The following is a 16,784-nucleotide window of genomic DNA, read 5'->3' as shown; positions in this document are numbered from 1 at the left end:
ATTCTAGGGGGTGGTAAAGACAGGGTGCACAGCCACAAAATTGCCCGAGAACGGCCTGTTCCTTATTTGGCCTGTGACGCAGTTGGCAAATTGAGCTTAGAGCAACAGGTAACACAGCCTCACATTTGGAGTGGCCTAAAGGTTTCTACATTTCATCCCCACGGTGACTCAGTTGGTCAAAACAGAGGACATAATTCGTCCTATCTTACAGACAAGAAAACTGAGGCTCAGGAAGGGCAAGTGATTATCCCAGGGCTGCCCAGTGACAGATTTCCCAGGACTTCTAGACTATTCTTAGGCTTGCCGCTTAATGGCATAGATAGAACAGGAAAGGGATGGAGCAGAGCTCAGCGAGGGAGATACTGGGAGAGCCTGTCTCCAGGAAGGACGTGCCTCCACCCCAGGACTCAGCTCGTGGTCCACATTCTCCCACAGTGGCCCCAGTGCCAACAGCACTGCTCAGAAACACTGCTGCCAACCGGTGCCCCTTCTGCAGCAGTGGGAATGGAGGGAGTTGCACACTCAGTCACGGAAACACCAGTGTCCTGATGTACAGCAAGCCCCTTTGATCAATCAGATGAGGACAGACTGAGTCCTGAGTTCCCAGGGTCCTTTTCCTGAAGGGACATCCATTCTTTCCCTGTTAAACCCTGCATTCCTGGTCCAGCAGCAGAAAAGAGCCTTTCGGACACTGGAGCTTGAGGAAGATCTGTGCCTATTTATTAGAGAACGTGGTGTTAGTATCAGGAAATAGGTGGATGGTGCTGGGTTTCTTGGGTTCAAACCCTGGGGCTCTGCTGTGTGACCTTGGGCACGTCCCTACCCCTCTCTGGGCCTCAGTTTCCTCATGTGTCACATTACCTTGGATTAGACGGTCTCACTCTGATGGAGTTTTTAGTTATGTATCCATTCATTCAACAAACCCTTTATGAGTCAAGCCCTCCTGCAGGCACAGGGTTTGGTACACAGGATTCAGCAAGAAGACAGTCTGTGCTCTAAAAAAGGTCAGATTCTCACTCTGTAATGCTTTTTGGTCATGCTGTCTTTTTATCATGCTGACTTACCTTTTCAGAAAATGCCCCCGCTTCCGCTGGAGAATGGAAATTGGCAGAGAGAAACGGAAAAGCTCCAATTTGCGCCTTTGCTATTTTAGGAGAGGTTGAAATTACGAGCCAAAGTGGAGTGATGCGCTAAGCGGAGTGACCTCCGTACTCCAAGAAAAGAGAAAACCCAGGTTCTCTGCTTGTGAAGTGGCTCGAGCTCTTAGGCGTGAGGTATTATTATATAAATTCAAGCTCGCTCGTGATCCTTAGTACCCTGAGTTGCCTGAAGGGGGGAATGGCACTGCCTGTGTGTGCAGTCCGGGCGTTCGAGCCGCCGCGGCAACCGGAGCGAGGAGCGCCCGCCCGCACCACCTGTCCCCGCAGGCATTCCAGAGTAGAGGCCGAATTGGCAGCCAGCCGGCCCGGGTCGGTCGCCGCCTCAGTTCGCGCGGGCCCTCCTAGGGGTGTGTCTCACGGATTCCACACCCGGCCGCTCCTGGACAAGCCCCGAAAGGCGTCTTCTTCCCTGGCGGGAGCCGCGTGCGCCCCGCTTTTCGCGCTGCTGTCCCGGGGCCGCCGCAGGCGGATGCACGTCCTCAGGCGACGCTGGGACCTGGGCTCCCTCTGCCGGGCCCTGCTCACTCGGGGCCTGGCCGCCCTGGGCCACTCGCTGAAGCACGTGCTCGGTGCGATCTTCTCCAAGATTTTCGGCCCCCTGGCCAGGTACGTTCTGGGTGAAAGCGGGGTTCGCGCTCCCAGGCCAGGGTGCGAAGGTGCTGTACGGGGAGGGAAGGCAGCCGCGGGGGGTAGAGAAGGGCGTAAAGTTCCAGCTGGCCATTGGTGGCCGGGCTGGGGTCTCCGGAGGGGTGCGGCGCGCATTTGGCTACTCCGCGGCTCCGTCGCCACTGTTCCGCGGGCACCGGCAGCGCAGCGTCTCCGCTAGCAAGTCGGGCTGCCGGCCGGCTCATTCCCCCAGGGTAACTCTGAGCCCCCGGCTCCGAGCTCCCTCGAGGCCGCCTCCCGGGTGGGCAAGCGGGCGCAGGCGCGGGCAAAAGGAGGGCTTCGGGGCATGCGGGGAGAAACCCGGACAGAGGTGTGCGCTCCAAAGGGGATAGGGGCAGAAGAGCCCGGAGAGTCCGGCGGACGAAGCGGGATGGGGATGGGAGCCGGAGCCACCGAGAGTGGAGCGAGACACGCGGGGGCCCGGACTGGGGGCGTGAGTTGAAGAGTGGGGCGACTGGGCCTGGAGGGGTCCCACTGGGGCTAAACCCCGTGGAGGGGCTCCGGGGAGCTCCGGAGAGCTCTGGCGGGGGGAGGGGGCGAACGGCCCGCGGGAAGGAGTCGGGGTGGGGGTGTGTGTGTGCCGCAGAAACCACAGCGCTGAGCCTGCCGGGAAGGAAGGAAGCGGGGAAGGGAGCCGCCGCCGCAGCCGCCGCCGCCGTGGAGTACTCGGTGCGGTGCGGGGGCGGGGGGGGTGGGGAGAGGGGCGCAGCAGCGGCTCCAGGGGAAGGGGGCGGTGCGGGGGCACGGCGAGCGCGGGCTGAGCTGCGGGATTGACGTAACGAGCTTGGGTTTCCCCCAGCGTCGGGAACATGGATGAGAAATCCAACAAGCTGCTGCTAGCTTTGGTGATGCTCTTCCTATTTGCCGTGATCGTCCTCCAATACGTGTGCCCCGGCACAGAATGCCAGCTCCTCCGCCTGCAGGCGTTCAGCTCCCCGGTGCCGGACCCGTACCGCTCGGAGGATGAGAGCTCCGCCAGGTTCGTGCCCCGCTACAATTTCACCCGCGGCGACCTCCTGCGCAAGGTAGACTTCGACATCAAGGGCGATGACCTGATCGTGTTCCTGCACATCCAGAAGACCGGGGGCACCACTTTCGGCCGCCACTTGGTGCGCAACATCCAGCTGGAGCAGCCGTGCGAGTGCCGCGTGGGTCAGAAGAAATGCACTTGCCACCGGCCGGGTAAGCGGGAGACCTGGCTCTTCTCCAGGTTCTCCACGGGCTGGAGCTGTGGGTTGCACGCCGACTGGACCGAGCTCACCAGCTGTGTGCCCTCCGTGGTGGACGGCAAGCGCGACGCCAGGCTGAGACCGTCCAGGTGAGTGCGCGCCGGTAGTCGAGCGGGACCCGGGCCTAGGCGGGCGGAGGGCTGGGAGGCGCGGCTGGCCCAAGCCGGGGACCTAGCGCGCACCCTGGCGCCCGGGCGTTTGCACCCCGGCTGGGCAGGTGCTCGGCGCCCAGTAGCGCACGTTCGCCGCGCTGTGGCGGCCACAGAAAGGCTTTCCACTCCGGCCCCGGACTGACCGTCTGTCTGTCCGCAGGGTGGCCTGCGTGATGGTTGAGAGAGCGTGCGGGGGAGGCGGCCGAGCGGCCCGGAACGAGCGCCCCACTGGCCGCTGGGACGGGGCATCGCACTCAGTCTCCGCACTGGAGAGCCCTAAAGAGCCGCGCTCTCCGTGCAGCGTCTCTGGATCCCTCCTTTCTTCTACTCTGCACCCGGGTTCCGAAGTCTCCTTTCAGCGCTCTCTTCCTCCTTTCGGCGCCCGCATTCTTCCCTCCCCCCCTTATCCACCCCACTTCGTCTATTTGCCTTGTTCTCCCTCTTTCTCTCTTGTGCCCTAGATCTTGTCTGCTCCTGTTTGCTCGCTGTTTCCTTCTTTCCATTCCCCTCTCTCGCTTTTATTCTTTTTCTCTCTTACCCTTTCTGTTTTTCTCTTCTTGCCGGACTTTTATCACCTCTCTCCTTCCCCGCTCTGGCTCTGCTCTTCCCGGGGGACTGGGTGTCCCTCTGTCGCTATTTTCCGACATCCAAGGAGAGCTCATGGTTCCCAGACTTGCTTATCACTACTGGCTGCATGAGAGGCATCCGTGGCTCTTTGGGAGTGCCGGGGGCACCCCGCGGACCGAAGGGCGGGCTGGGATGGTGCCCTGGACCCCATGTGGGGTTCAGTCACCAGGAGCCTCTCCTGATTTACAAAAAATATTTTAAAAACCCGAGCCCCGGCATGGGGCGCTGCCAGCCCATGTTCTGTCAGCCTGCGCTGATGCGGTAAAAGCTGATTTATTAATAGTCTGTAGCCAGAAGCAAGGGTATTTTCCTCCCTCCAGACGCGATGTCCAGTTGCCAGAGGTCATGCAGTACTGTAAAGTGGGCGGTGGTGGGGTGGGGGAAGTGAGTGCTATGGGGTGCAGTTAGTCCAGCCAGGGCTACTGTTTCGCAAGTCTCCTTAAAACAAATCTGGGCTGAAGCAGGGAGTCCAAGGGGTGCACAACGTGAGTTTCATGGCCTGGAGTCCTCTGGATGGGGTCTCTGGGCCGGCAAGGACATGTCTGTTTCCCGTCCCCACCCCCCGGGTGCACTTGGTACCCTGGACAAGGGGATGCTTTGCAGGTGACTGTTAGAACGCAACAACCAGTGTGGATTTTTCTGTCCAACTGCAGCAAATAGAGCCCTAGAGCCCTCTGACTTTCAGATTACCATTGAGATTTAGGGGGAACATCACCCCCTGGCTCTCCTCTTCACTCTCTCTTCTCTCAGTTTACAGTGTCCCTTCTCAAATGCTGGAATTGTGACAGAATCTGCCAAACTTGTATTTCCTTTCCAATACTAACAAATTTTTTCTTCCACCCCAAGAAAACCTTAGCCCCAGGACCTCAATCCATTGGTACAATTGTGTAAGTCATTGTCACAACAGTATTCTGGTGTTTAATAAGTTCCCAAACAATTTGGCAATATTGAAAAGAATTTCTCATACTGACAGACCTTGTAGGTGTAGTGAGAGGTGGTAATATTTAAAAAGCTCTTTTGGGCAAAAGTAGAATTCCCCAGCCACGACTATAGCAGAGAAGTGAAAACAAGGTCTTGGTCACCATGAAAGCCATGGCCTTGTCTGGAGTTCCATGGGGCACATGTGCCTTTACTGATCCTTTTGAACATGTAGGTCAGGGTATGATGTCTATAAACACACATTATTAATGTGGTCTAGATTATCTGTTTGGTGGCTACAGTCCTCTGGCAGATTCCTTCCCGCACTCTCCAGAAGATAACCAGAACCCCTCAAAGCCTCTTGGATTGTCCCAAATTGAAGTAAAATTATTTGAAATGACATAGGATTTTCTTGGTTATTAAAAGGGTGATACCACAGTAGCATCTAGTCTAATCAAAGAACAACCATGTTCTAAAAAGTCACAGTTACTGGATTTTACGGTGTTTGCAAAAATGAAATAAAATTTGCTAGAGAAATGCATTGCTACCTCAAGGGCACCTTTTTATTTCATTCATTCCTGCCCACCTCCAGAAATATTCACTTTGAAGAATAGGGATAGCCTAGGGGTTCCAGAATTTCCCTGGATGTTGACAGATCCCCTAGGGGGTTGCAGGACCAGTTCTGTGAGTTCTGATAATCTGTAAGAGCTAAGGTGTGCATGTGTGTGTGAGAATGAGAGAGTGTGTGTATGTGACTATTGTATGTGTCTGTGCGAGGCGAAAATTTAGAGGTAAAGGCAGCTGCACCGATGGTGAAATGTGGGGGTGAGAAGCTGGTGCGTGGAAATGGGAGAGTCTGCTTTTGGGAGTTCCTGTGTGAAACAGCCTCTCCATGCCAGCTGGTGGTCTCTGTACTCCTCTCAACTGAGGGGAACAACAGTTCCACCTTTCTGGCCTGGGAGTTCAGACAGCTGGGCCTTAGTTCTAGGCCAGCCACTAACCAGCCATGTGACCCTCGACCAGATCCTGTGTAGAGAGTGCACTCCAGTTTATGACAAGCATTCATATCCCTTATCTCTGGTATTCCTCTGTAAACTTGCACCATCTTCAGCAAGAGGCCAGAGTGGACAAAAGGATCCCCATTTATCAGATGAGAATGAAGCCCAAAAAGGCTAAAGGGCTTCTCCGGGGTCACTGAGTTTTTTTAGCGGCACAGCAGGAATCTGACTCCACTTCTGTCTGACTCCACAACCCTTGCTCTGTTGACTGCACCTTGATGAACAAGGGTTTTTTGCAAAACCACAGTGAGGTCTTGAGTTAGTCATTCCCACAAAGTGAATGAACACAATAAATGTTGGCTGTTGTTATCACCTACATCATTATCATCGTCAGTCATTTTACAACATGTGAGTTTGGATGAGTTTTTGGGCCAGGATTACCACACCCATTGGGAGAAGAAAGGATTTCTACATTCCTAAGGCTTTCTATTCACTGGGGATAGGTTTTGTGGCTAGATTGCAGAGGGGTCTTTCATTGCCATGTTGGGAATCCCTGCAAAGCTGAGCAGGATGGGAGTGGGCTGAGGCCTGGTTGGATGAGCTTCAGTAGGAGCCTTCAGCTGCGATAGGAACCACCTACTGACTCACAGCCATTCATCCACATTAGAGGGGGTATCAGAGGCTATTGTGGCTGCAAGCCAAGACTCTGAATCCTGCTTCCAGTGCTACATTTGGGATGCTTCTCTGCCTCCGCGGATGGTTAAGTGCTTGGGTGATATATAACTGCTGAATAGAAACGACCGTGATCACGTTGCCTGGAGAGGACAAAGAGAGAGAGAGAGAGTGCTTGGCTGGTGAAAGGCTCAAGTTGTTTATTAAGAATAATATTTTTAAAAAATAAGAAATTGGATTTCATCAATCTGTCTGCCAGTATGTTGTTTGCAGTCACTCAGGGTCCTGCTCAGTTTAGAATTTCTGAGACCATTTTTAAAAGTGTATCCAAACATTGTTGCTCACAAGCTGTTAAAAGTCCCAAATTCTGCAGGCTTTTCTCAGGCCAAATTTCCTCTGTTTGTAGCCGACTCTAGTGTGCCATTTGTTCTGTAGGGGGAATTCAGAACTGGGCCCAAAGAAATAGCACTAGCCCCCTTTTTCATCACTAGGTATCATGCTGGCCGGCATGCACAGAATGGGGTTGAGAGGTCAGGGTCCATGGCTATACAAGTCAAAGAATCTGATCATATTCATGTTGTACCCTAGACTTTTAGCATCTCTAAAATTTTCAGTTTGGATGAGTGATTGGGCCAGGGTTACCACACCCATTGGGAGAAGAACAGATTTCTACATCCTTGAGGTGTTTTATTCACCAGGGGTAGGTCTTGTGGCTAGAATGCAGAGGGGCCTTTCATTGCCATGTTGGGAATCCCTGCAAAGCTAAGCAGGATGGGAGCAGGCTGAGGCAGCTGGAAGAGTAATTAATTATCATCTCGAATCCAGTAGCATATCATTGATGGGAAAGGACTGAAAAGTGTTTGTTTAGATGGAGAAAAGTTTTTTTTGGTCATTCTATTTTTTTTTAAATTGTGGGAAAAGCTTTCTTTTCTTCCTATTTGTTTTTAAAAGGTGGCTCTATTTTGAAAGAGCTGTAACTATAGAGTGTGTGTACCTGATCATGCCTCACAAGCCCACGCTTTCCCTCTTTCTCTTCCTTGATTTTGCAGTGAGGCAAAATGACACAACAGGCTTGTGGTATAGGCTGAGGCATTAAGCAGAATGGACTGTTACAGCCAGTGGTCAGTACTGGTCATGTGGTTCATCAGGCTCTAAGCTGTTGGGCTCTCAGTTTTACTTAGCTGAGGATACATTTCTTCAGCTGTCTTTGAGAGCTGTGGTACCATCTTAGCTATTTCATAGAAGAGGGGGAGAAATCTACCATTACAATATCTGTAGAATGCCAGTAGTATTAATTAGCATCTTTGCATGGATGTCGAACATGGTGTTGGAGTCCTTACAAAGCTGTAAGTTCTCAGGTAGTACAAAAGGCTATTCAGAATTAACATCACTTAATAATAATTTTAGATCTGTGCTATGTGGCAATTAAAATGCTAGAGCTTGTCTTTCATGGATATCAGTCATCAACTGAGGTAGTATGTAATGACATTAAAAGAATAGCCATCCGTTTTTTTCTGTCATTCATTAAACAAGATTTTGTGAAACTGTTCATTATATTCCAGGGAAGAGACATCATTCTCTGTCTCACAGAGCTTATGGTAGAACAGAACAATTTGGTACTTTAGATATTTAATTAAAAAATGGATTTTGTTTGAAAATAATTTGAAAATCAGTAATGTCTTTAAAATGTCATACATTTACCAGAATATACAAAAAATAGAGAAAAGTCCATCTGTTATGTTGTAGTTTGGGTCTAATCGGCAAAGCAGATGGAGTAACTATTATGTCTCTGGCATGGTGCTAGCAGTTGTGGGGAGATTAGAGCCAAGATGAAACCAAAAAAGCCAAGAGAACCATCTTCAGCCTCAAGTCCATAAAGATTAGCATGTGAAGTGCAGGACTATGTAATGTAGACAGGTGCTGGGAGAGGAAATTTAGATTTTGGACAAGCCCTTTTCCTTCCCTTGGTCTCAGTGTCTTATCTATACAATTGGAGATTTAAATGAGATGCTTTCCAGGGCCCTTTCCTTTCTAAAGTATGAGGAATAGGCCAGGAAAAGGAGACATCCTTTTGAGAAGGCCTCTGGGAGTAGGAGAGTTGTATTAAGAAGAAAGGAGGCATTGTGGGTGGGCATGGAGTCCTCATGACCTTTTGAGGTCCAGCAACCTCACCTAGGCAGGTCTGGCCAGACCCGAAAGGTTCATGCTTGGAGAAATAATGGTTAGGGAAGTAGATGGGGTTAGGCTCCACTGTGGAGGACTTGAATGGCAATGAGGAACCCCAGTAAGTATGAGAAGCTCTTGGATGGAAAGAGTGCAAAAACACCGTGAAAGTAAATAAAGGTCAGAGTCTAGGTAAAGCTATCTCCCTGGTATCTAGTCTGGAATGTAGGTGGTACCAGCCACCAAAACAGAGAGGTTGAGAAGAGGATCTGGTTTGGGCTGGAGAGTACTAAGAAGTCATGACTGGTTCCTGTTGCCTAGATTTCTAGTGGACAGGCCTTATAAGGAGGTGACAACTGGGGCTCTGGGGCAGGTTAGGGCTCCGTCGTACATTATATGTGGGAATCTGTGGACCCAGTTAATCTGAATTCACAATTGGCGTTGTTATTTAAATGATAGCTGCAATTCACATATGGGACTCTTAGCCAAGGAAAAGGATGTTTGAATAAAGGAAAAAAGATCGATAATTATGATTACATAAGAATAAGATATGCTTATCTGTCAAAAAAAGCCAAAATGAAAAGGTTTCAAACTGGTAATAATATGCACAATTACAACAGACACAAAGTTGAAATCTTTACTGTACAAAGAACTCTCATGAGCTGATTAGAGAATCAAAGGACATGACCAGACAGTTTACAACATAGGACCCCCAACTAGTTTGCAGACATGGAAAAACTGTTTTATTTCGCTGGTACTAAAGAAATGCACATTTAAACATAGAATACTTTTTTTGCCTCTCTAACCCTGATTAAAACAAACAAACAAACAAACAAACAAACAAAGCAAAACCCAACATATATCACCACCAAACAAAAAAAATAGACAGTGCTGACAAGGGCATGGTAAATATCAAAATTCTCATACATTGTCAGTGGGAATGTAACTTCAATGATCTTTTTGGAAATAAATTAAGTAGTGTAAACACAGAATATAAAAATATTTATTTCTATGACCCATAATTTCTTTTCTGGGATTTTGCAGAAAAACATACTTTTATACATGCTTTCATTCATTCTCTCATTTATTGATTCAGCAAATATTTATTGAGTATCTGCTATCCCTGTGCTATGTGCTGGGGTTACTGGGAAGAACCAGGTAGATGTGGTCCCTGCCTTCATAGGAGTGGGAAAGATAGACAGAAAACAAATTATCAATTACTTAAAATTGTATGAAGTGCCATGGGGGAAAAGTACAGGATGCTATGAGAACACATACTAGGAGGCTAACTGGAGTTATTATAAGTGCAACAAATTGGAAACAATCTGAACATCCACATGGAGAAGAATGGTTCAAGAAATCTCAGTACATCCACTTGAAGGATTATTATAAAACCACTTAAATGTCCTTTGATAGAGCATGGAAAATTGCTAGTGATTTAATGCTAAGAGAAAAAGAGATAGAAAATTATGGACCCAGTACGACTACAATTATGTTAAAGAAAAAAAGAGAACGAGCAAGCGAGCAAGAGAAATCATCTCCTACCCCTCCCAAATCTAAGCATAAAAGACAGAGACTGGAAGAAAAAAATAATAGAAAATTAATAGATCTATTAGTGATTTATTTTCTTATTCTGCTTTTCTGAAGGTTTTGAATTTTCTTTGAGTCTACATTACTACTTATATAATAACAATAAGCATTAACAATTTTTAAAATAATGTTTTACTAAGCTGTGATTAATTACACGCAGGTCTACTTTTTTGGTTCCTGGCTGGTTATTTCATTAGCTTCTTGATATCCTGGGAGCCCTTAATGAGGAGAGTAGCCTCAGCCCTAATAAACCCTCACCCTGAAAGGCAGAGGTGATGAGTCAGACATTGGCTGCTGATTTTCGATAACTGACTGTTATCATATTCCCACACAATGCATGGAACTCTTTTTATACCAGTATGGTATAGAGCTACCTGAGTGAATTGCTATTGTTTCTTCCTCATTTATAAATTATAAATTTTAATTTATAAATTATATGGAACAGGAAGTTAATAGTGGTACACAGTTGGAAATATAAAGCTTATTCTGCTCAGCCAGAGCCATCCGAGATAGTCTGGACTTTGGATCTCCATGAGCTTCTTTCTTAGTCGGTTGACACCGGGCTGATGGTCTGGCTGGAAGAGTTAAAATCTTGGGGTTGGTAAAGGGCTATAGTTCTAAACATGCATAACTGGGAGCTTATATCAGTTAGTGTTATTTGTTGCTTTCATCCAGCAGAAAAGGAGAGTTCACTTTGCTAAGCAGCCCCCTCCTAGAGAAGTTTCACTGCATAGGAGTATTACCCCCAGTTAACCATAAATAAAGTTGATTAGAAATGTCATTGTCCAACTATTCCAATATCTGAGGGACCACTCTATACACATATAGTGAGGTGCATAATCTTATTGTTGAAACTCCACTGAAACTACACCGTAGGTACTAGTTGTTTTCACAGTGTAAAGAATGTCCCTCACAGTTGAAAAGCTAATATTGACGTTCTGTGACACATGAAATGAGGTATTTAGTCACTGAGTTTAAAAAGAGATGTATGGATGGGAATTTCCCCCTTTCCATTAAAGGATAATGAATAATCCACTTAATGGCATATGTCCTCTAAAACAATGTCCTTGTAAGCTTAGATAAATATTTGTCTAAACTTTAGTAAAATATTTATTGGCAAAAGAGCTTTTCTCATTTTACTAGGTACTGAACTTTGCAGATTATTCAGTTGGTCTTATTGCATCCCATTTGTTATTTCTGCCATTTTGCCTCTAAAAACTGTGTTGAAGACTTTGACACATTTCAGAGCATTACACTAAATAAATCTGTCTTGCACATTCCACTGTGCTTTTTCTGGAATATTATAAATATTCAAATATAGGCACACATGCAGATTCAAAATACAATTTAATACATGCAAATTGTGCATAAATTCCATATTTATAACTTGGCAATAGTTTTGAACTTGTTATCCTATGATATAAATGTATCAAATAGGAGCTCATGGGAATTATCAATAAATGTATTTTTCTGATTAAACTGTGGGCTCTTTTTCAGTCAGAATTTAAGCTTCAATTCTGAGTTATATTATAAGAGAATAATTTGCACTTCATTTACTCTGAATTGTCAAGAATCTTGTTCTTCCCCAATGTAAGTGTCTGCAAAGAGGACTTCTTATTCAGTTTGATTGCTTTTTAAATTTTACTAGTGGAGATGCCCTAGTGAGTCTGAGAGAATTGGTCTGTTTCTTATGAAGAGTTTAGTTCTAATGAGTTGCTTCCATGCACTGTTCTGTGCGAATACAGAGCAATTGAAATGTGCAGTGTATTGATTTACCTCAAATGGATTAGACCTGTGTGCACCATTCCTTGCATTAATTGACTTTCTCCCATAACTGTACTAATAACTGCAAATCTTCAGTGTAGTATTAGCTTCAATTTACTCATAAAGATCCTTGGGTTTTTGCTAACTTACTACAGGAGAGTCAATGCAAGCAAAGAGTATTTAGAAATTGACTAGGGTGACCAAGTTACATCATACAACCCAGAAATACTTTTAAAGGGCTCTTTGAACATGGCAGCCAACTCTTCAGTTATTACAATAAATAGGAGTTGAATAAACTCACCAGTTAAGACCTAGATTATCACAATGGGTGAAAATAAAAAATCCAGCTATATGCTGTGTATAAGAGACAAAGGTAAAACATAAGAACATAAAGCACACAAAAAGGATTGGAATAGGTACACTATGCAAACACTAGCCAGAAGTAAACTGATGTGGCTATGTTGATATCAGACAAAACAGACTTTAAGGTAGAACCATTATTGGGGATAAACAGATCACTGTGTAATGATTAACAGTTCAGTTTTTTTTTCAGATAACAATTCTAAACTTGCATATGCTTAATACTATAAGTTTGAAATGTATAAAGCAAAAGCTGGCAGAGCTAAAAGCAGAAATTATAAAATCTGATTTTTTTTTTCAGAAATTGATAGGTAAAATGAACAAAAAATGGATAAGGATACAGAGGATTTGAACAACACGATTAAAAAACTCAATATAATGGATATATATATACACACACACATATACATATACATCTAAAATACACACATACACACACATACACACACACACACACACACACACACACACACACACATATATATATAAAATCTGCACCCAATTGGAAGAATACACACTCAAGTGCATATGGAACACTTTTGAAAATAGACCATATACTGAGCCCTAAAATTAGTCTTGAAAAACTTCAGTGAATGAATTATCTTGTAGACCACACTATCTGATCATATGCAGTGCTTAAACATCGAGTGTTGTGTTATACCTGAGTGCGTGTGAAGTAACGTTAGTAGTTTGCTATATTTGTAAGTATTACCAATCCTTCACCAACCACATAACGTTTCTTAATTGGCATACAAAAGTGAAGAACTCCAAGACTTAGGTAGTTTGACCCAGGTAACTTGGCCTTACTTTCCATGAAGATCTATTACTATTTTGGGGTACCTACTGAGCCAGGTCCTGTGCAAGGAGCATATTATATATTTTCTCATTTAATTCTCACAACAACCCTCTGAGGTAGATTTTTTTATATATACTTTAAGTTCTAGGGTACATGTGCACAACGTGCAGGTTTATTGCATATGTATACATGTGCCATGTTGGTGTGCTGCACCCATTAACTCATCATTTACATTAGGTACATCTCCTAATGCTATCCCTCCTGCCTCCCCTCACGCCACAACGGGCCCCAGTGTGTGATGTTCCCCACCCTGTGTCCAAGTGTTGTCATTGTTCAATTCCCACCTATGAGTGAGAACATGCGGTGTTTGGTTTTCTGTCCTTGTGATAGTTTGCTGAGAATTATGGTTTCCAGCTTCATCCATGTTCCTACAAAGGACATGAACTCATCATTTTTATGGCTGCATAGTATTCCATGGTGTATATGTGCCACATTTTCTTAATCCAGTCTATCATTGTTGGACATTTGGGTTGGGTCCAAGTCTTTGCTATTGTGAATAGTGTCACAATAAACATGTGTGCATGTGTCTTTATAGCAGCATGATTTATAATCCTTTGGTTGTATACCCAGTAATGGGATGGCTGGGTCAAACAGTATTTCTAGTTCTAGATCTTTGAGGAATTGCCACACTGTCTTCCACAATGGTTGAACTAGTTTACAGACCCACCAACAGTGTAAAAGTGTTCCTATTTCTCCACATCCTCTCCAACACCTGTTGTTTCCTGACATTTTAATGATCGCCATTCTAACTGGTGTGAGATGGTATCTCATTGTGGTTTTGATTTGCATTTCTCTGATGGCCAGTGATGGTGAGCATTTTTTCATGTGTTTTTTGGCTGCATAAATGTCTTCTTTTGAGAAGTGTCTGTTCATATCCTTCGCCCACTTTTTGATGGGGTTGTTTGTTTTTTTCTTGTAAATCTGTTTGAGTTCTTTGTAGATTCTGGATATTAGCCCTTTGTCAGATGGGTAGATTGCAAAAATTTTCTCCCATTCTGTAGGTTGCCTTTTCACTCTGATGGTAGTTACTTTTGCTGTGCAGAAGCTCTTTAGTTTAATTAGATCCCATTTGTCAATTTTGGCTTTTGTTGCCATTGCTTTTGGTGTTTTAGACATGAAGTCCTTGCCCATGCCTCTGTCCTGAATGGTATTGCCTAGGTTTTCTTCTAGGGTTTTTATTATTTTAGGTCTAACATTTAAGTGTTTAATCCATCTTGAATTAATTTTTGTATAAGGTGTAAGGAAGGGATCCGGTTTCAGCTTTCTACATAGGGCTAGCCAGTTTTCCCAACACCGTTTATTAAGTAAGGAATCCTTTCCCCATTTCTTGTTTTTGTCAGGTTTGTCAAAGATCAGATGGTTGTAGATGTGTGGTATTATTTCTGAGGGCTCTGTTCTGTTCCATTGATCTATATCTCTGTTTTGGCAGCAGTACCATGCTGTTTTGGTTACTGTAGCCTTGTAGTATAGTTTGAAGTCAGGTAGCGTGATGCCTCCAGCCTTGTTCTTTTGGCTTAGGATTGACTTGGCAATACAGGCTCTTTTTTGGTTCCATATGAACTTTAAAGTAGTTTTTTCCAATTCTGTGAAGAAAGTCATTCGTAGCTTGATGGGGATGGCATTGAATCTATAAATTACCTTGGGCAGTATGGCCATTTTCATGATATTGATTCTTCCTATCCATGAGCATGGAATGTTCTTCCATTTGTTTGTATCCTCTTTTATTTCATTGAGCAGTGGTTTGTAGTTCTCCTTGAAGAGGTCCTTCACATCCCTTGTAAGTTGGATTCCTAGGAATTTTATTCTCTTTGAAGCAATTGTGAATGGTAGTTCACTCATGATTTGGCTCTTTGTTTGTCTGTTATTGGTGTATAAGAATGCTTGTGATTTTTGCATATTGATTTTGTATCCTGAGACTTTGCTGAAGTTGCTTATCAGCTTAAGGAGGTTTTGGGCTGAGACGATGGGGTTTCCTAAATATACAATCATGTCATCTGCAAACAGGGACAATTTGACTTCCTCTTTTCCTAACTGAGTACCCTTTATTTCCTTCTCCTGCCTGATTGCCCTGGCCAGAACTTCCAACACTATGTTGAATAGGAGTGGTGAGAGAGGGCATCCCTGTCTTGTGCCAGTTTTCAAAGGGAATGCTTCCAGTTTTTGCCTATTCAGTATGATATTGGCTGTGGGTTTGTCATAAATAGCTCGTATTATTTTGAGATACGTCCCATCAATACCTAACTTATTGAGAGTTTTTAGCATGAACGGCTGTTAAATTTTGTCAAAGGCCTTTTCTGCATCTATTGAGATAATCGTGGTTTTTGTCTTTGGTTCTGTTTGTATGCTGGATTACATTTATTGATTTGTGTATGTTGAACCAGCCTTGCATTCCAGGGATGAAGCCCACTTGATCATGGTGGATAAGCTTTTTGATGTGCTGCTGGATTCAATTTGCCAGTATTTTATTGAGGATTTTTGCATCGATATTCATCAGGGATATTGGTCTAAAATTCTCTTTTTTTGTTTTGTCTCTGCCAGGCTTTGGTATCAGGATGATGCTGGCCTCATAAAATGAATTAGGGAAGATTCCCTCTTTTTCTATTGATTGGAATAGTTTCAGAAGGAATGGTACCAGCTCCTCTTTGTACCTCTGAGGTAGATGTTTTAAAACTCCATTTAAAGATGAGAAAACAGAGAACTGGACAAGATACATAACCTGCTAAATCTTCACAGCTACACAGTATTGGAGCTGGCATTTAAAATCAACTGGGATATTTGGCCTGTCTGGTATATTTTAATGTCTACTAAATTCTCAGACAAATCTCTAAAAACCTTTCTCTTTTCTGTGGCTAAGTCTATACAAGCTAAGTGGAATGGAGACCTGAAGTAACTATCTGGAGATACCAAGATCCAACATATTAGCTTGTTTTTAAAAAACACCTTTTAAAAATTTAATAAAAGTCACTCTTTCAAGGTGAACTCTGCAGCTCTTTTTTCCCCTCTTAAAGATTTAGATGCCCAAGTTATTTCAAAGACTTTTTACATTGAAGATTTACACATAAGTATGATGTTTTAATGGAAATAAAAAAAGACGCTAGAGAAAAGATTCAGGTTTTTTTTCAAATAAGAAAAATGAGGACCTTAACTGTATTTTAATTTCTACCCCCTTGTAGACTGCATTTTTGGTGCATACACTATGCAAAATTTGTAAGAGGCCAAAGAATCTTGCTCCTTTTAGAATGTTGGCATTTGTCTCATTAGCAGTTAGTTGCATTGCTTTGACCAATTGTGACCTGTTTCTATAAATGACCATTGCTTTTTGCTGCATTTGGTCAGTGTAGACACAGCCTTTGGAGGGTAATATAAATGAGTTCAGGCAGGGCATCTCTTGTAATCTGGGAACACAGGAGCCAGTGAAATAAAGATGCTTTCTTTCAAAAACCAAGGGAGGAGTCCCGGATGAAATGAATCCTGAAGCCTGTTCTGATTTTGGGGGCTCATCGTGAAGATAATAAGAATCCATTTTGTTGCTGAAATAACCAAATACGAGTAGCACATTCCCATAGGAGTGACCATTCTCTTCCTTTTGGAAGAGGCAGCTTTAGAAAAGTGCCATTATGCAAAGCTGA

At 44.5% G+C, this 16,784-nt stretch overlaps 1 protein-coding gene across 5 annotated transcripts in view; it reads left to right on the top strand.

Annotated features, from left to right (window-relative positions):
- Positions 1–1,072: 1,072 nt before the first annotated feature.
- HS6ST2 (heparan sulfate 6-O-sulfotransferase 2) overlaps positions 1,073–16,784 on the top strand; it is a 331,407-nt gene continuing 315,695 nt past the window's right edge. For 2 of the 5 annotated variants that reach the window (XM_054472917.1, XM_054472916.1), the window contains exons 1-2: positions 1,073–1,766; positions 2,626–3,144. In XM_054472917.1, coding sequence (XP_054328892.1) covers positions 1,339–1,766; positions 2,626–3,144 — 947 coding nt within the window. In that variant the 5' untranslated portion in view covers positions 1,073–1,338. Of the gene's footprint in view, positions 1,767–2,438; positions 2,496–2,625; positions 3,145–16,784 lie in introns of those variants that run through there. The other 3 variants (XM_063660008.1, XM_054472918.2, XM_054472919.2) reach the window with 3 other exon arrangements.

This window comes from Pongo pygmaeus, chromosome X (genome assembly GCF_028885625.2).
Source record: "Pongo pygmaeus isolate AG05252 chromosome X, NHGRI_mPonPyg2-v2.0_pri, whole genome shotgun sequence".
Classification (NCBI taxonomy): Eukaryota; Metazoa; Chordata; class Mammalia; order Primates; family Hominidae; genus Pongo; species Pongo pygmaeus.
Note: the sequence above shows the minus strand (reverse complement) of the source record. Positions and strands in the feature narration are given on the sequence as shown.